This window comes from Pecten maximus, chromosome 19 (assembly GCF_902652985.1).
Source record: "Pecten maximus chromosome 19, xPecMax1.1, whole genome shotgun sequence".
Classification (NCBI taxonomy): domain Eukaryota; kingdom Metazoa; phylum Mollusca; class Bivalvia; order Pectinida; family Pectinidae; genus Pecten; species Pecten maximus.
This window is the reverse complement of record NC_047033.1, coordinates 26,294,882-26,319,204: the sequence shown is the minus strand read 5'-3', so window position 1 is coordinate 26,319,204 and position 24,323 is coordinate 26,294,882. Positions and strand designations below refer to the sequence as shown.

Below are 24,323 nucleotides of genomic sequence, written 5' to 3'. Positions count from 1 at the left end.
GGTGCCTAAATCTTAAATTTCATATATAGGTTTCCCTTGTTTGAAAAGTACTAGAGGTTTCTTCTGAATTTACACAGACTAGTAAGACTTAGAAGAAGAGAAAAGTAGAGAAAAGATCAATCTGACATGGAACCTATGAAGAACATTCAATGGTGGGCGCCAAGATCCCTCTGGTCTTGTTTTCTGATGATTTTGGTTCCAAAATGATACAAAAACGCCTAAAATAAGTAGCCAGATCCTATTCATGTAAGTTAGTTATGTAATATTGAAGCTTAACCTCACAGTACCTTGTAACACAGCACCCTAATACAGTTCCATTATAAATAACTTTATTCCATGAAAACAGGTCATTTAAGCCCGAGGATGATGATACCCGGTAACATTTGGAGAGAGGCTTGGGAATCTAGTAAGGCAGTTCCTGCCCGCCGACAGAAACGACTTTTTGATGACACAAAGGAAGCAGAAAAGGTATGGATTTATAAGCTGAGAAATAACCCTGACCGCTTTCTGTTCCTTACAATTTAAACTTTTTAATGTATCTTTGTTTTTTTACAACTTTCATGTGGGAGCGTTTCACGGAGTAAGATTTTTCCGCACCCTTTATTTTGTACCTCTGAAGGGACCAGAGGGGCTAGCTCCAAATGGGCAATCAGAAACATCTTTTGAAGATAATTCTTTCCTGTACAAATGAAGGGTCTTTCCTAACTGAAAACCAAAATTCCATCCAATAATCAGACTTTTCAGAATGACGATCTTCATTTCAACAGGTGCTACATTTCCTGTCGTCGATGAAACCAGCCAATCTTGTCCTCAACCTGATGCCAGTCGTAATTCACTCGGCCATCATCAAAGTCATTCAGAATGGTAAGAGCCGAACATACTTTGTAATTTAGTAGATAAACTGAGTGGGTGGTTTGAAATGTTACAGCTCTAAACATTATTTAGTGGTAGGGCGGCAAAGTGGTAAGCTTGCCTTTCACCTAGGCGCCCGGAGTTCGATTCCCCGATCGCACGTAAAAAGGTATGGGGTCACCTGCCCTACCACATGGGTTTTCCCCCAGGTACTCCGGTTTCCTCCCACAAGTAAGACCCCTCGCGTGCTTCCATCCGGGCCAACAAGCGTGATTATATAAGTTATATAACTTGTTTCGTAATTATTGTGAAATAAATAAAGTTTACAGACATTATTTAGCATCTTTGTGAAATGTTGTGTTTGTTTATAAAAATTTAAAATTTAAAATTTCAGTGTTAAAGTTTAAAATGTGTTTGATGCTTCATTTTGGTTTGAATTAATGTTCTTTCAGAGGATTCTGATATCCCTAAATTAAAAGATGTCTTGGACAACCTGATCAGTCGTGCATCCAAGGTTACCCGAGCGGCTCATCAGGATATCAAGAAATATGAGGTCAGTTAATCTGATATAAAATGATATTTTCTTATGTTTATGTCTTAAAATATAACTATTTCTCATATAGCTGATCTGCCTCAGGACCTGGTGAGATGAGATTTCTGTTGCTGATGATGTAGATATTTACGGTAAATCATTGAATCTCTGCCTAAGGCATTAGTGAGATAAAATTTCTGTGGCTGATGACATAGAAATTAATGGTAAGTCATTAAATCTCTGCCTCTGGTGATGAGGAGGTGAGATTTCTGTGGCTGATGATGTAGATATTTACGGTAAATCATTATATCTCTGCCTAAGGCAATAGTCAGATGAGATTTCTGTGGCTGGCATGATGATGTAGATATTTACGGTACATCATTATATCTCTACCTGAGGCAATAACGAGATGAGATTTCTGTGGTCAGATATATCGATGCTGTAATAGAATTACGTTAACTCATTATGTATCTGCCTCAGGATCTGGTGAGGTACATCAACCTTGCGGAGACCATGATAGCCCGGGCCAAATCACTTAAGTCCAAGTTCACCAAGGATCTCCTGGATCACAAAAATGCTGAGAAGGAGATGGAGCAGTTTGTCAGCGAGCTTTTACATCACCAGGAGGTGGCTGTCCGCGGTGGACCCTACGGCCCGGCCGGATCCTGTATACACAAGTTATTTATAGCTGCTCAAAAGGTGGGTAACTCCTAAAGATGTTGATACCGAAAACTAAATCTTACAGCTGTTCAAGCATGAAATATGTAAGCATGTCAGGGTTGTTGTAAATCGTCAAATATGCATTCAGTTTAAAATCAGTCCTGTTATATCATAATATGTCTAGCAAGCTTTGAGGAAAAAATGAAGTGGCCAAAGAGAAATGGGTATGAATGGAGTAACTTTGTATTGACGGGAATGTCACTTTGTTGTATTTTGACAGGAAATTGACATGTTCGTGAATGTCACTTTGTTGTATTTTGACAGGCAATCAACATGTTCGTGAATGTCACTGTTGTATTTTGACAGGCAATCAACATGTTCGTGAATGTCACTGTTGTATTTTGACAGGCAATCAACATGTTTGTGAATGTCACTTTGTTGTATTTTGACAGGCAATCAACATGTTTGTGAATGTCACTGTGTTGTATTTTGACAGGAAAACAACATGTTCGTGAATGTCACTGTGTTGTATTTTGACAGGAAAACAACATGTTCGTGAATGTCACTTTGTTGTATTTTGACAGGAAATTGACATGTTCGTGAATGTCACTTTGTTGTATTTTGACAGGAAATTGATGTGTTTGCGAATGTCACTTTGTTGTATTTTGACAAGAAATCAACGTGTTCGTGAATGTCACTTTGTTGTATTTTGACAGGAAATTGACGTGTTTGCGAATGTCACTTTGTTGTATTTTGACAAGAAATCAACATGTTTGCGAATGTCACTTTGTTGTATTTTGACAGGAAATCAACATGTTCGTGAATGTCACTGTTGTATTTTGACAGGAAATCAACATGGTTGTGGATGATAATGAGGAGAAAGAGGAGGATGGTCATATGAGCAGTTTGTCAGCATTCCCTCGTCCTGTCGGGAGGGAGTACATCCTTCGCACATTTTGTCCCCGACCTGCTGCTTACTCTAAGTCACTGCCACATAGACTGTACTGTAACATTATGGAGGGCCACGAGTTCCACTTAGCTGGAGCCTTCTCAACTGATACAACCTTCCAGTGACGTCAAATTTTACCTCAACATTAAAACCCAAAATTGGTCAGATATCTTAGGACAGGAACAGCTTCCATGTCATCATCAGATATCTTAGGACACAAACAGCTTCCATGTCATCGTCAGATATCTTAGGACACAAACAGCTTCCATGTCATCATCAGATATCTTAGAACACGAACAGCTTCCATGTCATCATCAGATATCTTGGGACACAAACAGCTTCCATGTCATCATCAGATATCTTAGAACACGAACAGCTTCCATGTCATCATCAGATATCTTGGGACATGAACAGCTTTCATGTCATCGTCAGATATCTTAGAACACGAACAGCTTCCATGTCATCTTAAGTCATTGGTTTCAACAGCCCGTAACCAAGTGTCGTCTGAAGTCATCGGTTCTTAATGTCTGATCGAACGTCGTCTTAGGTCATCGTCTTCTACAGTCGTGATCGAGTGTCGTCTGAAGTCATCATCTTCTACAGTCTGTGATCGAGTGTCGTCTTAGGTCATCGTCTTCTACAGTCATGATCGAGTGTCGTCTGAAGTCATCATCTTCTACAGTCGTGATCGAGTGTCGTCTTAGGTCATTGTCTTCTACAGTCTGTGATCGAGTGTCGTCTGAAGTCATCATCTTCTACAGTCTGTGATCGAGTGTCGTCTTAGGTCATTGTCTTCTACAGTCTGTGATCGAGTGTCGTCTGAAGTCATCATCTTCTACAGTCTGTGATCGAGTGTCGTCTTAGGTCATCGTCTTCTACAGTCGTGATCGAGTGTCGTCTTAAGTCATCGGTTCCCACAATCTGTGATTGAGTGTCAACTTAAGTCATCGGTTCCCACAGTCTGTGGTCGAGTGTCGTCTTAATTCGTCGGTTCTTACTGTCTTAGGTTGGATGTCATTTTCATTCAGTTTGAGTGATCAAATGTCATTCCAGGCTGCAGCATACAAGTATGAAGAATATTTTGATTTATAAATGCAATATCAGCTTCACATCGGAGGCTGTTCACGCTGTACCCACTTTTCTCAACAAGAACAGGACACCAGATCATCAAGAATATATCCCAAGGTCAAACCTTCCAATCGTTGTGGTTGCTCTTGAGGTCGGGTGAATCCCTGACATAGACACATGTGTTCCTGTCGTGCCTATAAATGAGTACAATTACTTATGAGGACACTTCTCTAATACAGCCCAGATGTCATTATTACCGGTATACAGATAAGGAAGGGATGGTAGTAGGTAGCTGTTTCCAAACAAATAATTGATAAACTTTTCATTTAAATGTATACGGTATTAATTTCTGATGCATAGCTGTTGGTTTTGTGATAAAAAGGATTTTGAAATTGTGTTCATGGCATATTGAATTACAAAAAAATTCATTCCAAAATTCTCATTTTGTTCGAAATCTGCAAACCACAGTAAAAATGAAAGCCTCCTTCCCTGATTTAAAAGTTTAGTACCATATTTATCCTCAAATAAACCCCCTTCCCTAATTTAAATGTTTAGAATTTAAGTTTGGGGAGATCATATTTGTTAACCATGCCAGTTTTAGAAACATGTTACTATTTTAAAATTGATGATTCTGCAAAAATGAAGGAGAGGACTTCTTTGTAGAAAAACATGGTGTTATAATTCATTGTCATTAATGATATGTTGTTGTAATAGATTTTTCAGGATTTTTCCTGATGTTATAGGAGAAAATTAAAATGTTCTCATGAGTTCACCATGATGAAAATTGTATCTGATTTATTTTTGTTTTAAACTTAATTTATACATTAAAACTTATTGTTACAATTATGGTAAGAATTTTGAGGTTTAGGTCAGGTATGTAGCAATTAATGCTTCCATACTATGTAGTCCATCACCAACTTCTTCTTTAAAGAATCTGTTGGCTGGTATAACTATCAAACTGTGGACAGTTTTCCTTTAATGATAAACCCTAGTTACAGTAACTGTGACTCTCGCATCCATCTTAAATTTATTTTTATGTTCCTGGCAAAACTGACCTGCAGCATAATCTGTAACCTTTCCTCCACAAAATGTTTTTGTCATGCACTCATTAGCAGTGATAGGACATGACTGTTGTCCTTAAAAATTCATTTGGTTCTTTCCGGGACAAAAATCAATGTCAAAGTCAAATTAAATATTAAAAACAAATAATAATTGGTTTGGGTTTTTTTTGTCGTTTTTTTTTTCTTTTCTTTTTTTTTTTTTTTTGTCAAATTTTGACATATTTTGGGCTTTTATTGAATTTTTGTTTGACTTACAGCATATATGTGTATTTCTGATTTACATGTGCTATACATGTATTTACCTGCTTTTTTCTAGCTTTGTTATGTTTTTTTCATTAACAGCTTATTTATTCATATATATGCAGCGCTTAATTATTGTGTAAAACTTTTTGATTTCAACATTTAACAGTTACTGGATTTTAACACTATTTAGAACTATTGAAATTGATTTTGTTTCTACTGTTCGCAACCCAGACTCACTTTTTCTGCCTAATTTTAGATAAAATTATCATAACCATGACTACAGAACTGCATGTATTTAAAATTAAATAATTGATAAATGTAAAGAATATTTTGTTGTTTGTAAAACATCACAGCTTTAACTGGCTAGTAACTCTTTTCATCATCTTAACCATGTTGATATTGTAACCAGCAGGGCCCATATTAATGAAAACATTCCACACTCCAACACGAAATCTATAACTCATTTAAATCATGAAACATTATTTTAAAAGAAAAATCTAAACATTGTAAATAATATGTAACTTGAAGTCTCTCAAAAATTCCTCCAAATATCAGATTTATCACTCAAAATATTTGAGCCTGACGAAGAAATGTATATTTGAGTAAGAGTATTGTTTAATGAATATAGGCCCCGAGTAAAATGATAATTACCAATCTTGGTCACCAGCCTATCTCAGACTATCTTACAGGTAATTTAAGGTCGGTAGGCAGATTTAAGACAGTAGACGGTCACAGTATATAGATTATGATGATATTCTGATAATCAAATATTATTTGGTGCACTAAGTGAACTTGATTTACCACCACAATGAAGTCCCCGGGGAGGGGGGTGGGGTTACATGAAACAGGTTGTCAATCTGTATGTGTCAAGATCTTTTCTGAACCAAATTCTGACAGTTTTCATCAAAATCCACATATTTTAAATGCAGTTATGCCCCTTTAATTATGATTGTATACAGAATCTTATCTGGGCAACACTTTCAGTTTCTATCCAGATTTTGTAAAGCATGACTGATGTAGCCATCGCACACTGAAGTTGTACAATTGAGTTGATGTCTTTTATCTAGCTATCATATCAGTCCAGAATGTTTTCATCCAAACTTTTTGAAACTTCACTGAGTACAGTGTCAGCATACACCAAAGTTTTTTTTTAGTTAAACCATTTTGATCGAATTATGTCCCTTTACCTATAGTCAGAATCTTTTAAATTTTGTACCTTTTTATCTTAACCAGTGTTTGGGTTGGTGTGGGAATCAGGTTTGTTTGCTGTGTTTCTTGCCACAAGAACAGCAAGAGTCATTTTGAGGTGGGGTCTCGTAGTAGTTGGTGACCACCTCACTGAACAACATAATGATATGGTAGGCCCATTGCATGCCATCCAGAGAAATTAGGGTAAAGTGTCTTGCCCAAGGGCACGACCACAGCAACCGACCTGCTTCTACCCGAGAAACAAACCAACACGGGTAGGTTAAGGAGAAGGGATTTAGTCCTGTCCTGGTGACAGTCTAGTTTTGAGAAATTCTCTGTTCGATGATATAGATAACAAGAAACTGTTTTCAACACAAACTCATATACTTTATTGTCAAAAAGTATGAATCTACATATATTAATTGAAATAATCATAAACAACATTATATACTTATCATTATCTATATAATAAATTAAATGTAAAATCTTATCTGTTGATAGACAAATATACATTATAATAAACTTTTCCTGTCCATGACAAATTTTTCAATTTCTGCTGAGAAGAGAATGTTTTAATTTCAGTATTGATTCCCTAATAGGCTGTTGTATTTTAAAATCCGAGCTGAGTACACATTTGGAATTCATTCTGTTCTGTTACATTTAACATTGAACAGCTTTCAGTTGGCATTCATATTGACTATGAATGCCAACTGAAAGCCGTTCAATGCTTATATTTACCATCTGCGATTTTTTATTTGTCGTGCGATTTTTTTTTGAAATTGGCAGTTCATAAGCTGGTGAACTCGCAACTGAATTGGTAGGGTTATATAGTGGCAGTGCCATACAATGGTAAATATAACACTATGAAAGCATATCCAGGATGTTATTAAAAATCATCTCCATGTAATAGACATCAAGGGTGTTAGCACCATGTAATACATGTCTAAGGTGTTAGCATGGTATAATACACGTCCTGAGTATATTAGCACCTCATAATACACATCCTAGGTGTTAGCACCTAGTAATACACATCCTAGGTGTTAGCACCTAGTAATACACATCCTGGGTGTTAGCACCTCATAATACACATCCTAGGTGTTAGCACCTAGTAATACACATCCTAGGTGTTAGCACCACATAATACATGTCCAGGGTGTTAGCACCTAGTAATACACATCCTAGGTGTTAGCACCTAGTAATACACATCCTATGTGTTAGCACCTAGTAATACACATCCAGGGTGTTAGCACCTAGTAATACACATCCTAGGTGTAAGCACCACATAATACATGTCCAGGGTGTTAGTACCACGTAATACATGTCCAGGGTGTTAGCACCACATAATACACATCCTGGGTGTTAGCACCTAGTAATACACATCCTGGGTGTTAGCACCTAGTAATACACATCCTGGGTGTTAGCACCTAGTAATACACATCCTGGGTGTTAGCACCTAGTAATACACATCCAGCGTGTTAGTACCACGTAATACATGTCCGGGGTGTTAGTACCACGTAATACATGTCCAAGGTGTTAGCACCTAGTAATACACATCCTGGGTGTTAGCACCTAGTAATACATGTCCAGGGTGTTAGCACCTAGTAATACATGTCCTGGGTGTTAGTACCACGTAATACATGTCCAGGGTGTTAGCACCACATAATACACATCCTGGGTGTTAGCACCTAGTAATACATGTCCAGGGTGTTAGCACCACATAATACACATCCTGGGTGTTAGCACCTAGTAATACATGTCCTGGGTTTTAGCACCTAGTAATACATGTCCAGGGTGTTAGTACCACGTAATACATGTCCAGGGTGTTAGCACCACATAATACATGTCCAGGGTGTTAGTACCACGTAATACATGTCCAGGGTGTTAGCACCACATAATACATGTCCGGGGTGTTAGTACCACATAATACTTGTCCAAGGTGTTAGCACCACGTAATACATGTCCAGGGTGTTAGCACCACATAATACTTGTCCAGGGTGTTAGCACCACATAATACTTGTCCAAGGTGTTAGCACCACGTAATACATGTCCAGGGTGTTAGCACCACATAATACATGTCCTGAGTGTTAGCACCACATAATACATGTCCGGGGTGTTAGCACCACATAATACATGTCTGGGGTGTTAGTACCACGTAATACATGTCCTGGGTGTTAGCACCTAGTAATACACATCCTGGGTGTTAGTACCATGTAATACATGTCCGGGGTGTTAGTACCACGTAATACATGTCCAGGGTGTTAGCACCACATAATACACATCCTGGGTGTTAGCACCACGTAATACATGTCCAGGGTGTTAGCACCACATAATACATGTCCTGAGTGTTAGCACCACATAATACATGTCCGGGGTGTTAGCACCACATAATACATGTCTGGGGTGTTAGTACCACGTAATACATGTCCTGGGTGTTAGCACCTAGTAATACACATCCTGGGTGTTAGTACCATGTAATACATGTCCGGGGTGTTAGTACCACGTAATACATGTCCAGGGTGTTAGCACCTAGTTATACACATCCTGGGTGTTAGCACCTAGTAATAATGTCCATGATTCACCATACCTGAGCCTGGTTTCTGTTATATTCTTTAGATGAATTAGATAGCCCATTATTTAAGATTTCAGACTAAATGTTCTATAGAGATTGATATCAACTAAACATGGCTATCATTACAGTTAGAGTCAGTATGGCTGCTGTCATCACTACTGTATATCTGGACCGATGAACGTCACTGGAGGAGGTAGCCATCAGTTTGATCTGGTACCTTGGTGTCCCTACAATAAAACAGCATCTCTTGTATACAGTATACAGTCACAATCACATCCTTAAAATGTAACATTAAAAGTATATTTTCAAATTGAAACTGAGGAAGTCTTGGCCAAAGTTTCAGTATCAAATAGCTAACCGCCACGGCACTGTAACAAAGGTATGGGCGAGACATTTCTCATCAATTCTGGAGAACAATTTCCCAGAACTTACTAAACCTAAATTGTCTCTTAGGAATGATACACTAGTAAAAGATTGTAGTTGGACATTTCTTTAGATACAAATTGGGTCTGGTAGCCTTAAGCCTTAGATTCATAATGTTCATGGAAACTGAAAATTGGTAAGGAGGACCTACCAGTCTGTCCAATGGTTCTTCAAAGTTAGAGTGTAGAAGATTCACATTTACCTGTATTGATTAATGATATATTCTAATGTGAGGCCTGCTCTTACCTGAGGCCTACTCTTACCTGAGGGCTGTATGAGGGCGTGGAAGACTTTTAAGTCTAGTGGAGGCGAAGCTGTCAGTGTCTTCAGTAACTTTACCTTAGAACTGCCATCTTTTCTTGCCTGTGAATAAAATCAAAACAAAAACAAAGGATTGTACAGGAGACTCACAGATAACTTTAACTTTGAATCATACAACTGTTTATTAAGAATCTCAATTGGCATAAATTGATTTTAAGTATATTGGAGAAGATAAATTGAAACCTCTTAATTTCAGCCAGTTTTGGATATCAAATGTACTTCAGATAGATGCAATCATACATAAAACTGTCTTATGCCTATAACACTTCATTGTCATAAAAATAATTGTGTGTCTCCTATAAGCGTAGTCAGGGGGACAACTTTTATTACTCACTAGGTGGCACTATCACTATCTAGTGTCAATTCTTTGCTTGACTAAGTAACATATAAAATAACAATATTTTGCCACTACATTTTGCAGATTTATCTCCTTTTACATATTTCATGCTGTACTTTTTGGAAGGATTATCTCCCTTTACAAATTGTTGTATTTTTTGGTTGATTTATCTCCCTTTACATATGATACAGTATTTTTGTTTGATTTATCTCCCTTTACAAATTATACTGTAATTTGTTGTGAATTAATATCCCTTATTATACTGTACATTAATAGAGGATACTTTTAGGTGGATTAATATCCCTTTGCATATTATACTGTTACTTTTGGTGGAATGATCTCCCTTTCCATATTATATTGTATTTTTTGGCCAATTTATCTCCCTTTACATATGATACAGTATTTTTTGTGGATTATCTCCCTTTACATATTTTATATTGTATTTTCTGGTGGAATTATCTCCCTATAATATACCAAGGTATTGTACTTTTTGGTGGATTTATCTCCCTTTAGACATACTGGACTTTTATGTTTCTATTATATTCTGTAGATTTTGGTGGATTTTTCTCCCTTTACAGATTATACTGTAGTCTGTAGACGATCTATATCCCCATTCATCCCATTCATTAGGTACCTTTTAGCAATTTTATTTGACAAAGTACTAAGTTATCATATTTTGTTAGACTCATTCCTTTGACTGACGAGAAAGTAGTAATATATATTATGTGTCCCGAACCTTGACGACGGACTGAGTGGCTCGATCTGACCAGAATGCATTCTTCCCAAAAATTGCTACACTTCTGGGTTCGGTGAGGAAATTGTGGTTCTGTAGTCCATTTCGGAACCTACTCTTCACTATGACCCGGAATGAGGCGCCATCATAACTGACCGTCTGCACGGACTCCGACCTGTTAATAAAAATAAAGGTCACACTGTTTGTTTATTTACTTGATTTATCGCCCCGTAAACAGCCAGAGTCATTTTGAGGCGGGGTTTACTTGTAGTAGTTGGTGACTACCTCAGTGAACAACATACGGGAGGCCCGTCGTATGGTATCCTGTGTAATTAGGGTAAAGTGTACTGCCTAAAGACACAACCACAACACCACAGACCGACCCGTTTCTCAGATTTCAAACACAAACCGACACAGGTAGGGAGCGTCGAACCACGCCCCTCAGACCTTCGCCCCGGCGAGGCTACATGACCAGCGCTCTAACCGACTAATATATCGCGGCCCCTCTTTCTGAAAGTGATATTTTGTATGTACGTAATGGATGACCAACCAATAACGGATTAACAATAGCAATATACACAGAGAGTAAAACAGAAGTTTCGGAATTATCAATTAAATAACAATATAGCCATTAAAATTATCTGTCGCCCAAATAACATTTTTAATTGGTTTTGTAATTCTGTTAAAGTATCTGTCGCCCAAATAACATTTTTAATTGGTTTTGTAATTCTGTTAAAGTATCTGTCGCCCGAATAACATTTTTAATTGGTTTTGTAATTCTGTTAAAGTATCTGTCGCCCAAATAACATTTTTAATTGGTTTTGTAATTCTGTTAAAGTATCTGTCGCCCAAAAACATTTTTAATTGGTTTTGTAATTCTGTTAAAGTATCTGTCGCCTGAAAAACATTTTTAATGGGTTTTGTAATTCTGTTAAAGTATCTGTCGCCTGAAAAATATTTTAATTGGTTTTGTAATTCTGTTAAAGTATCGGTCGCCCGAATAACATTTTTAATTGGTTTTGTAATTCTGTTAAAGTATCTGGCGCCCAAATAACATTTTTAATTGGTTTTGTAATTCTGTTAAAGTATCTGTCGCCCAAATAACATTTTTAATTGGTTTTGTAATTCTGTTAAAGTATCTGGCGCCCAAATAACATTTTTAATGGGTTTTGTAATTCTGTTAAATTTATCTATCAAAATCGACACGACCATACGTTCCTGAGTGGTAAGTAAAGGTATATAAGTCAAATTCGAATAATTCATATGTGTCGTTTCAGCAGGGATTCCGGTGTACCCGTCACGTCGTTTTGTAGAAGCGACTACAGAATGCGTAGAGAATTTGAGGTCTGTAATTCTTCGTCTTCTCTCTTCAACTCTTAACAACCTAATGCATCTCTAGACACTGCTCCATCGTGGGTATTTTGAGTTGAGTGTGTGGCCCGCGAGGAAGGGTTTGGCTAAAAGTCGTTACATGATTCTCTCAACTTGACAAACATAGTGGTGATGTGACAATGTCGTTGTACATGTAACGTGACATATCGGGTAAATTGGTCATTAAATGACCGCCAAGACGGCACCTCTCCTTAAATCGTCAAAGTAAAAACATTCACAGTAAACCATTATCTACCGAACTACATATCGCAAGAGGAAGCAGTAAAAAAACCCGACACATATCGCTATGAAACACACGGACCTGAGCATTAGTTACAGTCGGATCTATTTGAACCTAAGGTGTATTTTAGTTTTCAGAGCTGATTAACTTCGAAATATCAAAATATTACGTAATCTTTGCAAGATCAACTGTTTTAAATTCTTGAACATATGCTTTCACTGCACATCATATTTTTGTTAAGATAATGAAAAATATAAAGTTGAAAGTAGAACGGGTTACGGGGTGCCATTTTTACTCTAAACCGTCCAAAACTGGAAAGGTCAAAATCCACAAAACCTGTGGTACACATTCTTCGGATTCTTCAAACCACGTGTTTAAATTCCATGGATGTGCATATACGGTATCCATTGTTAGAATGATGTACACACTAAGCTATTCTTAAAATGTGTGCAACAACTTCAAATCGCACGTGGTGTGCTTCCCACAAGGAATATGGTATTTGCCTAAGCGCATAAATGTCTGATTTCTGAAACATACATTTAGTTAGGACACCTTTTTATCCGGTACACACTACAGACGGTATCAGGGTTACGGAACAACACGGCCGACACCAGGGTTGTTGTCAGAATCACTGAATAAAACCAAGAGGTGTTTTTGCCCATCAAGGAAGATGTGTGCTACTTTCAATTTGTACATACCAGACAGAGCAAAAATACAAAACACAGCGTGATGTTTGATGGTACAGGTGCGTGCAACATGTACAGCAGCTCGTACATGTAAAACGTAAAGCTAAAAGCCACAAACGTTAGCCCGTACTTTCAGGATTCGGCCTGGATTACGTCCGAAAACACCCCAGCCTCACCTTGGCTTACGTCCGAAAACGACCCAGCCTCACCCTGGATTACGTCCGAAAACGCCCCAGCCTCACCTTGGAATAAGTCCGAAAACGCCGCAGCCTCACCCTGGATTACGTTCGAAAATCCCTCTAGACTCGCCCAGGCTTACGCCAGGAAACGCCTCTAGATTCCGCCTGGATTACGTCAGAAAACGCCCCTAGATTCTCCTAGACTTACGCCAGTAAACGCCAGACTCGCCCTGCATTACGTCAGGAAACTCCCAAGACTCCAAGTTCTGGATTACGACTTTGGGTTCTGCCCCTGACCGAGACATAGCGGAGGCGTTTTCAAAAAAAGTAGTTGCTACTCCTGCTAATGCTCTGAATTTTGAGAGCGGGACGACTGGTTTACCTGTTGTCAGGATAATATGACCGGGTGGGGTGTCCTGTTGGATGTCTGCGGCAGTATACTTAAGTGAGGTAGCACTATAAAGTCGATCATATGGAGACAAACACAAACATATCGCAGCCTCCCAAAACACCCGCGCGCTCAACACCTAACGCATGCATGAATGACCATAGCTGTTGATAGGACGTTAAACAATACTAAACCAAAAACTAAATCAGAAAACGTCCCAGATTCACACTGGATTATGTCAGAAAACGTCCCAGATTCACACTGGATTATGTCAGAAAACGTCCCAGACTCGCCCTGGATTATGTCAGAAAACGTCCCAGACTCGCCTCGGATTATGTCAGAAAACGCCCCAGACTCGCCCTGGATTATGTCAGAAAACGTCCCAGACTCACACTGGATTACGTCAGAAAACGCCCCAGACTCGCCCTGGATTATGTCAGAAAACGTCCCAGACTCACACTGGATTATGTCAGAAAACGCCCCAGACTCACACTGGATTATGTCAGAAAACGCCCCAGACTCGCCTCGGATTATGTCAGAAAACGCCCTAGACTCGCCTCGGATTATGTCAGAAAACGCCCCAGACTCACACTGGATTATGTCAGAAAACGCCCCAGACTCACACTGGATTATGTCAGAAAACGCCCCAGACTCGCCTCGGATTATGTCAGAAAACGCCCCAGACTCGCCTCGGATTATGTCAGAAAACGTCCAAGACTCACACTGGATTATGTCAGAAAACGCCCCAGACTCACACTGGATTACGTCAGAAAACGTCCCAGACTCGCCCCGGGATTACGTCATTAAGTAATTTACAAGGTGTGTATTTGATTTGTTACACAGCCTTTTTATGTGTCTGAGAAGTTTGCCAATACCCCAAACTTTTAACGTTAGAGTCTGATGCACGATTGATGGAAACACGAGAGAGGAACGGAACATTAGCTGTGAGAGATACTATATTACCGGGGAAGGCTGTTAATGCCAGTCCATCGGGACACAGCAGGGTAACTCTCGTCAGGAATAGTGCTGTACACAGGTATTTACCCTGCTGGTAAAAATGTCAAGTTAAGGTATAACGTGTCGGGATACAGCTCGTTGACGTCATTTCCGCTTTATGGTACTATTTCACTGTGGATACGTGGAACAGAATCTTAAGCGTTTGACAACTCGAATGAATTCTAATTGAAGTTTGATGTTTACTTTGATATTGACCTTGGCGGTAAGCACTGGATACATCAAGGTTACGTTACATTAAATCGCATTTATACTAATCTTCGACCCAACAGAATTTTCTTTCTTTTATAAGCTTCACAACAGTCTCATCGTTAAACACCTTAATGCTATGGTACAGACCCCAATTGCCAAAGCCAATGTATCTATACACGTAGCCCTGAAACGTCATACAACATCAACCCGCATTGTAGTGACGTTACCTTTGACCTTTAATAAACTAGAATTAATATCGCCACATATTCAATATACAATGAATAAGAAAATGACCTCCGACCCTGTCTTTGTGACCTGACCTCTAGGTGAAGACCAATTAGTTGCAGGCAGCACTCGTTTTTACCAGTTTCATCAATGAACGATAGAACTACTCAAATATTACACCCGATACACAATTCAATCACATGACCTTTCTACCCTATGACCTTTCATCCCTAGGACCTTGATTTTAAGGTCAAGTAAATGAGAGTATACATTATCAGTTTATTACACTGATTTCAAAATGTTTTTTTATTTCTATGTGTGACCTTCATATAGATTATTGTTTCGGAAAAAAATACGAAACAGTCATTAGCTTTCATTAGAAATTACCCTGTTCCTGAGAAATAGGAAAACGGCGGGAAACCGCCTAGTTTCCACATAATATTTCATGTTTTTATGACGAGAAAATGTGTTTGATGAATCACGGGCCGTTTTCTGCACCAGCTGTCTTCTGCAGTATTAACGGATCTGCACTGCCAGTAGCTTTCGTGTCCAACTGAAGCTGAGAAAACGTAATCCAAGACGCAATGTACGTGTACCGTTGTGTAATCATATTGAAATCCCGCTAAAAGTCACTGAACACTACAGGAAATACGAATTAAACCGGAAACCAATAAATCGAGGCTAAAATACCAACAAAAATAAAGATTTCCAATGAGAACACGTACAAGGAGAATAAGACCAGGGGTACGGAAGAGTAAGCGCCTTTGCTTGAAATCAACGACATATGCCAAACAAATCTAGGTCAATTGAACACCACAGAGCTACCCTAATGTAGTATTTTAAACCATACTGGACCTTTTTGTAAATAGCTTTGTTCGGTTTGGAGTACAACAGTTGATAGAAATAGTTACTGGTTTAAGATGGCAATATATTGATTTATACGGGGCCAGTTTTTGTTTTTGTTTTTGTTTTTTTTATATAGATACTGAACACATTTCTTTTCGATACAGCGCTGGTGTGATCAGACAACATGTATAGATTTATATACTTGCGCCGAGATAACTACATGTAGTTTCCCACCATTTTCCAAATATTGTATAGTTCTAATTGTGACGTACGTGTTCACATCGACACTCAACCCAGTGCTGCTTAAAGCTCAGCATTTAAGGACTGTGACGACTGGTTTGCCCGCTGTCAGTTTAATGTGGCCAAGTGGTGTGCCCTGCTTCATGAAATCGGCAGTATACTCCAGTGAGGTAGCACTATAAAGTCAGCATCAGTTCCGCGCTATCACGAGACAAATTCGAACATTCCGCGGCCTCCCAAGACAAACACTCACCACACGCGGGCATCTTGCACGCAGGGGAGGCCGTCCTTAAACGACCTTAGCTGTTGATAGGACGTTAAACAATACACAACCAAACCATACACACACAGGGGAGGCCGTCCTTAAATGACCTTAGCTGTTGATAGGACGTTAAACAATGCAAAACCCTAATTAACACACCTGTTACAGGTGAAGATACGAACATGTGTATAAGGTATCTTTGGAAGTTTTGGTTTGATTCGAAATTTGAAATTAACAGATTACACCTATTTCAACAAACATATTAAGATTAGCTGCATCAAAGATCGAAGAGTTCATGGCATCGTATTCTATTTCAAGCAGAAATTATTTATTTATCTAATTGGAGGATAAAAATAGAAATCCAAATTTGACCTACTTTGCATCTACCCAGTAGAGACGCTTGTTCGGGAGGTCCGTAGCTAGGCCAATAGATCGTCCCATATTTGGTAAGATCTCCTTGGTGATGTTGAAAATGACGTCATGCCGGCTTCTACTGATGTCATACCGCTCAATACTGGCGGAAGGTGAGTATAAAGTACCGACCCAGTCTATCCAAAACAGATACCTGTGGGGAAAACAATATCTATAAACTGTATATAATATCTATAAACTGTACATAATATCTATAAACTGTATATAATATCAAAACAGATATCTGTGGGGTAAACAATATCTATAAACTGTACATAATATCAAAACAGATACCTGTGGGGTAAACAATATCTATAAACTGTACATAATATCAAAACAGATACCTGTGGGGTAAACAATATCTATAAACTGTAAATAATATCAAAACAGATACCTGTGGGGTAAACAATATTTATAAACTGTAAATAATATCAAAACAGATACCTGTGGGGTAAACAATATCTATAAACTGTACATAATATCAAAACAGAGGGGTAAACAATATCTATAAACTGTACATAATATCAAAACAGAGGGGTAAACAATATCTATAAACTGTATATAATATCAAAACAGATACCTGTGGGGTAAACAATATCTATAAACTGTACATAATATCAAAACAGATACCTGTGGGGTAAACAATATTTATAAACTGTAAATAATATCAAAACAGATACCTGTGGGGTAAACAATATCTATAAACTGTACATAATATCAAAACAGATACCTGTGGAGTAAACAATATCTATAAACTGTATATAATATCAAAACAGAGGGGTAAACAATATCTATAAACTGTACATAATATCAAAACAGATACCTGTGGGGTAAACAATATCTATAAACTGTACATAATATCAAAACAGATACCTGTAGGGTAAACAATATCTATAAACTGTACATAATATCAAAACAGATACCTGTGGGGTAAACAATATCTATAAACTGTACATAATATCAAAACAGATACCTGTGGGGTAAACAATACCTATAAACTGTAAATAATATCAAAACAGATACCTGTGGGGTAAACAATATCTATCAACTGTAAATAATATCAAAACAGATACCTGTGAGGTAAACAATATCTATAAACTGTACATAATATCAAAACAGATACCTGTGGGGTAAACAATATCTATAAACTGTACATAATATCAAAACAGATACCTGTGGGGTAAACAATATCTATAAACTGTATATAATATCAAAACAGATACCTGTGGGGTAAACAATATCTATAAACTGTACATAATATCAAAACAGATACCTGTGGGGTAAACAATATCTATAAACTGTACATAATATCAAAACAGAGGGGTAAACAATATCTATAAACTGTACATAATATCAAAACAGGGTAAACAATATCTATAAACTGTAGACAACATAAAAAAGATACATAATATCAATTTATCAAATACACAGCTGACACACAGGCAAATATCAAGAACGAAAGTGTTGTTAATTCTGCGGCGGATAGTTTTTGGCCCCTGGAGCAAAGGAGACATAAGAAATCCACCGATTCTACAGGAGACACCTTTAGTCGCATCATGCGATCAACATGGGGTTCTCTGGCGTCCCCAAAACCACAGGGACTTGAGAATTTGTTATTGTCTACATGTATTTGGGCCTCCCCTAGTGTGTATAGCACATTTTCAGACGTTTTGGGGAGGCTAGATTAAAATTCGGTAAAATGACACCCCCGGTGTCATTCTGAAAATGTTGTATAGCACATTTTCAGAATGACACCGGGGGTGTCTTTTTTACCGAATTTTAATCTAGCCTCCCCAAAACGTCTGAAAATGTGCTATACACACTAAGGGAGGCCCACATACATGTAGACAATAACAAATTCTCAAGTCCCTGTGCCCAAAAACAGAAGACATTGCCACCCTAATCAGTTAGCTATAGTGACTGATTTCGGCTATGTTGCACTATCACACGTCAACTTGTTGCACTATCACACGTCAACTTGTTGCACTATCACACGTCAACTTGTTGCACTATCACACGTCAACTTGTTGCACTATCACACGTCAACTTGTTGCACTATCACACGTCAACTTGTTGCACTATCACACGTCAACTTGTTGCACTATCACACGTCAACTTGTTGCACTATCACACGTCAACTTGTTGCACTATCACACGTCAACTTGTTGCACTATCACACGTCAACTTGTTGCACTATCACACGTCAACTTGTCGCACTATCATATTGTCGCACTATCACATTGTCGCACTCTCACATTGTTACACTCTCACATTGTCGCACTCTCACATTGTCGCACTCTCACATTGTCACACTCTCACATTGTCACACTCTCACACTCTCACATTGTCGCACTATCACATTGTCACACTCTCACATTGTCGCACTCTCACATTGTCGCACTCTCATATTGTCGCACTCTCACACTGTCGCACTATCACATTGTCGCACTCTCACATTGTCACACTCTCACATTGTCGCACTCTCACATTGTCGCACTCTCATATTGTCGCACTCTCACACTGTCGCACTATCACATTGTCACACTCTCACATTGTCGCACTCTCACATTGTCGCACTCTCAAATTGTCGCACTCTTACATTGTCGTACTATCACATTGGCGCCCCGCTACGTGATAACGACCATGTGACAGTGCGCCATGCAAAGAGCGACAATACGCCATGCGACAAAATGAACGCGCCGTACGACAAAATTACGCGACATTGCGACTTAAACAAATCCTGTCGCATTTGCAAGGTACTTTTGTCGCTTTGGAGGGGGGGGGGGGCACTTTTGTCGCACAGCACATTGTCGCAGTGTGCACGTGAAGGGTGACAGTTCGCCAAGCGAAGAGCGACAATGCGCCATGCGAAAAATATACCCCGCCAACGCGACAAAAGTACCTTGCAAATCCGAAATGGCGACAGATTTTTATTTATGTCGCGCTATCACGAATTTTGTTGTATTATTATGCGTTCATTTTTCTCGTATGGCGCACTGTTGCTCTTTGCATGGTTTGGGCGCAAATGTGACGGCGCTGAAATCAGCCACCGTAGTATCCAGTCTCTCCCTCCATTGTTTCAGTGTTTTAGTTATCGTTCATGTATCAATGTTCTTTAAGATTAACATACTGTCTATCATCAGCTTGGATCACTGTCGCTAGATTACAATCTTGAACAAGTTTGATAAATGTCAATGTAAATGATATGTGCTATGTTTCGAACCATGTAACTCGAAATAGATCTTATTTTCTCATCCAACCTCTGTGTCATGGTACCCTACTAACATGTGTATGAAAAACATAAAAGTTTTGGACATAACATTGCTTAATCCAATCGGCGGTGTGTGCCGAGTCCTTTCACCAAGCTGTCTTGCGTAGACGTTCGATCAATTTTAATCCTCGGCTGTAGAATGGCTTAGACGAAGATGGAGGCTAAATATTGCAGACATCCCAGATTCCCGTATTTACGTATTACGTACAAGGTGTAATTACAAAATTCATACCCGAAGCAAAGAAGTACAACGCGTAATGTAAATATAAAAATGTATGGATGTTATTGTAACAGTGAAAATCAGGCCCATATGTTTGTGACGTAAAACATCAGTGATGATATATTGGCAAACTTTCTTTCTTAAAGTTTTCAAATCTTCACCTTAGTGAGAAATAACTTGTGCATATATTCTGACAAATTATCAGTTAAAATATTTTATGTACAATGTATTTTGTTATGTTCGCGGGGGTTTATTTCTGTTGTATTCGCGGTCATTAATTATAGCGCTAAAATAGATACTCATACATGAGTATCTATTTTAGCGCTATGTACATGTTTACAAGGCGCGGTTGCGCGAGATTAACACCCCCGAACTAGATCTTACTGGGACATCCCACAGGGGCATATCTAGTCTTGTATTAAAAAATAGCCAGAAATAAGAAGTCCCTATATATAGGTATTTCTGGCTATTTTTTAATATAAGACTAGACATGCCCCTGTGAACAACCGCGACATATTCGCCCGCGAAATTTAACAGGTACGTCGGTATGATGCCCACGAAAATATCAAATCCACCTGTATACATAGTGTATATCATTTTCATAGGACACAGACATTTTCACAGGAAATTTGTTAATTAAAAATATTAGCAATGAACTGTTTGTTGGCTTTCCCAGCGAGCGATTGGATCTGTGTTAATTTCTCACCCAAACCTCCAGTAACATAATTATAGTACTAAGACAAATGTTATCACAACATCTCGCTCGCCTTCAATGTGACACAGGCAACATTTTCTACGTTCACTTTCGCTCCTTGCATAATCAGAGCCACACAACTAGCTATTTGATTGGTGACAGTAAAAACAAACTGACCAATCGCTAAGCTGATACATTTCGTGCAGCGTTTTCGGTAATGGCGACTTCAAAATTCGTATGCAATGAGCAAGAAATTATCAAATTAGTCTTTTTCTATCAACAAGATGGTGTTGATTAAACCTTCGATTTTGATACGATATATTCCAAAGGTGCAAAGAGAGAAAGTGGGAGTAACCCCTGGACTACCAAGGATTCAGATTTACCCTTCAATAGGATCAAGGACCAGAGACTTCGGATTGGCCAGTTCTTTATCCAATAATATTGTAGGATTTTCTCCCTCAAGGGTGGCAACTCTGATCTGTGAAGGGTATGTCTCCATCCAGAACAGATGACGTGTGATCCAGTCAACAGCAATGCTTTCAATGGAGGACGACACAGAGTCAACTACCAAATGGACGTCTGTCAGAACTAGAAATATAGTCAATGGCGGCATATCAGAATTCCTTTGATCTACCATTACAATCATTTGTTACATAATATATTTTGTTTCATCTACCAATAGAAACATTTGTGACATATCAGACTTTCTTTGATCTACCAATAGAATCATTTGTGACATATCAGACTTTCTGTGATCTACCAATACAATCATTTGTGACATACTGTAAACGTGGTTATTTTCGCGGGGGGTTAATTTCGCGATTTCGACATTTAAACTATACGCGTTGGGGTAATTTTCGCGATCTATCCACTTTCGCTTGCTGATCGAGATTATGCAATTGATATCAAAATAATACGCGGCGGGGGGGGGGGGGGGGGGGGGGGGATTTTTCGCGATAAAAAGGAAAGTAATTAGCGTAAATGTCCCCCTTTCTCCACGTTTACAGTATCAGAATTTCTTTGATCTACCAATACAATCGTTTGTGACATGTCAAAAACTTTCTACAAATACAATCATTGTTGATGTGATGTTTATTTTCTTCATAAATGAAGAACAGCGCTTTAGTAAGTGGATTATTGAAAAAAAACTTTCACCAATGAAGTATTTGTTCTTCTTCAAAAATACATTATCACACGAAATGTTTATTACAAACAAAATACAATACAAACAAAATACACCATCAAAAATGTTATTAATGACAACGGTGTTTTATTCGGTCTGCGAGAATCCAAAGTCAATCTGTTGTCAAGTTCATTTCGGCGGCTAATTTGGACAATTGAGGAATTTTCATCGTTTCCCTATAAATTGTAACGGTGATTACACAAACAATTTTTTCCTATTTTAAACGTTTGTCGGCATTACGAGGCGTAATTGCCTCGACAATTGGCCATTTTTTCATTCAGACTTGTGACATAACAGTGATTAATGTTGGCGCATTTGTGTGGCGTCAACAGCTACTTGCTACTTTAACAAACGTCTGAATTATTAAGGAAGATAAAAAAATATTTCGGCGACTGAATTCTGCTGGTACATTAGAAAGCTAACGTACCGTCGAGAGCGAGAGAGCCCCGGTATATCCTGCTGTCCCCGTGGCTGGCCCAGTAAATCCACTGTAGGCCGAAATGGTAGTCGATAGCCGCGCCCTGGTCTAGGCCGGAGTAGAGTGTGATCAGGTCACCGGTCGACACGTCATACAGCAACAGTTTATGTAAAGATGACAGGATGATAAACACAGGGATTTCAGTGTCTGAAAGAAGAAAAAACGCACAAAATATTAGCACCTTTCGATACATATCGAGAGTTATAAATTGTGTAATACAGAAAAATCCTTGGGGTCGTGGCAACCCGAAGGTATTATTTTCAGCGTCGCAGCGCTCCGATAGAGAACCTCTCTTCGCGACAATCGGTTGAACGTAAGGAAAGTAAGCCAGAGGTCCCGGGTTCGATCCCTAGCGGAGGCATTCTGTTACAAATGTCTTTGTAATGAATTTATCGGGTTGCTATATACTACATTGAGACTTGACACCCTGTCTTCCTGTGTGGTCAATGGCGATTCAATATGTAAAACTATGTAAAATATCAACATGGCTATTTAATCAAATTGAACCGAATTTCTTTCATGATTCGATTTAAACCTTGGATTAGACAGAAGTTATCGCAATTCATTAATGCCTGTCTACAGCAATACTGTGTATTACGTTCGTGTGGACTTCCTATTGTGATTTTAAACTTTCAAATTATTCCCTGGGCTCCTACGTTCGTAGTTAGCCCAAATAACAATGACATAACAATAACACAATAAAACAATATTAGTTGTATTTATATTTGTATGATCAACGAAAGTTTGTCAACAACGAACGTTTGTAAACAACGGAAGTTTGAAAACAACGAAAGTGTGTACACAATGAAGTTTGTAAACAACGATTTTTTGTTCAAAAAAACGAACGTTTTTTTTTTATAAAATACAATATACGATATTTCCGTTCATGTGTTAAAATGTATCGTCATATATTCACAATATAATTATTATTTACTCAAGTTATAAGGCATTTAAATATATCCAAATATCTACGGTTATGATAATTTTGGATCTCCAACGCAAACGATATCCTAAAAATCCTAAAGTAATCTATATGATCTTGGTTCACATGACAAAGGTGAAAAATCGCTAAATAAACTTATCTTGCTGCGTTCGGTTTGGCATTGTTTATAAAACATCTACGAGCAGAACTATAAATACATACTTCTATAGGTGAATCGACCGAAAACCACGTGCAGCTAAACACAATTAAGCTGAACCTGGTCAGAACAGTAAAATAAATATTTGTATGCCGGGAGCCTACAAATTAGTAGTCCCATCATACATGCAGTTTAAGTAACATTCAGTAACTCTAAATAGAAAGGCATCTTGGGCAATCTTCTATCTTTGAGAAAACAACTGGTTAAGCTACCTTGGTCTGTGAGAACAGTTACCTTGGTCTGTGAGAACAGTTACCTTGATCTTTGTGAACAGTTACCTTGATCTTTGAGAACAGTTACCTTGAGAACAGTTAACTAGGTCTTTGTGAACAGTTACCTTGGTCATT

General features: G+C 38.3%; 2 protein-coding genes across 4 annotated transcripts in view; one reads left to right on the top strand and one right to left on the bottom strand.

Annotated features, from left to right (window-relative positions):
* The window catches only part of LOC117317373 (rab3 GTPase-activating protein catalytic subunit-like), a 39,274-nt gene extending 33,586 nt beyond the window's left edge, over nucleotides 1-5,688 (top strand). The window contains 5 exon segments of the mRNA XM_033872179.1: nucleotides 347-468; nucleotides 768-864; nucleotides 1,305-1,405; nucleotides 1,865-2,083; nucleotides 2,891-5,688. Of these exon segments, the coding sequence (XP_033728070.1) occupies nucleotides 347-468; nucleotides 768-864; nucleotides 1,305-1,405; nucleotides 1,865-2,083; nucleotides 2,891-3,118 (767 nt within the window). The 3' untranslated portion in view covers nucleotides 3,119-5,688.
* A 1,230-nt stretch (nucleotides 5,689-6,918) lies between these two features.
* LOC117317374 (prolow-density lipoprotein receptor-related protein 1-like) overlaps nucleotides 6,919-24,323 on the bottom strand; it is a 29,513-nt gene continuing 12,108 nt past the window's right edge. The window contains exons 3-9 of one of the 3 annotated variants that reach the window (XR_004530188.1): nucleotides 22,787-22,984; nucleotides 21,560-21,764; nucleotides 16,957-17,145; nucleotides 10,940-11,111; nucleotides 9,809-9,908; nucleotides 8,587-9,349; nucleotides 6,919-8,296 (exon numbers count right to left, since the gene is read on the bottom strand). Coding sequence is in view for 1 of the 3 variants with exons in the window: in XM_033872180.1 (XP_033728071.1) it covers nucleotides 9,225-9,349; nucleotides 9,809-9,908; nucleotides 10,940-11,111; nucleotides 16,957-17,145; nucleotides 21,560-21,764; nucleotides 22,787-22,984 (989 nt within the window). In the remaining 2 variants the exon portion in view is untranslated. Of the gene's footprint in view, nucleotides 9,350-9,808; nucleotides 9,909-10,939; nucleotides 11,112-16,956; nucleotides 17,146-21,559; nucleotides 21,765-22,786; nucleotides 22,985-24,323 lie in introns of all 3 variants that reach the window. The other 2 variants (XR_004530189.1, XM_033872180.1) reach the window with 2 other exon arrangements.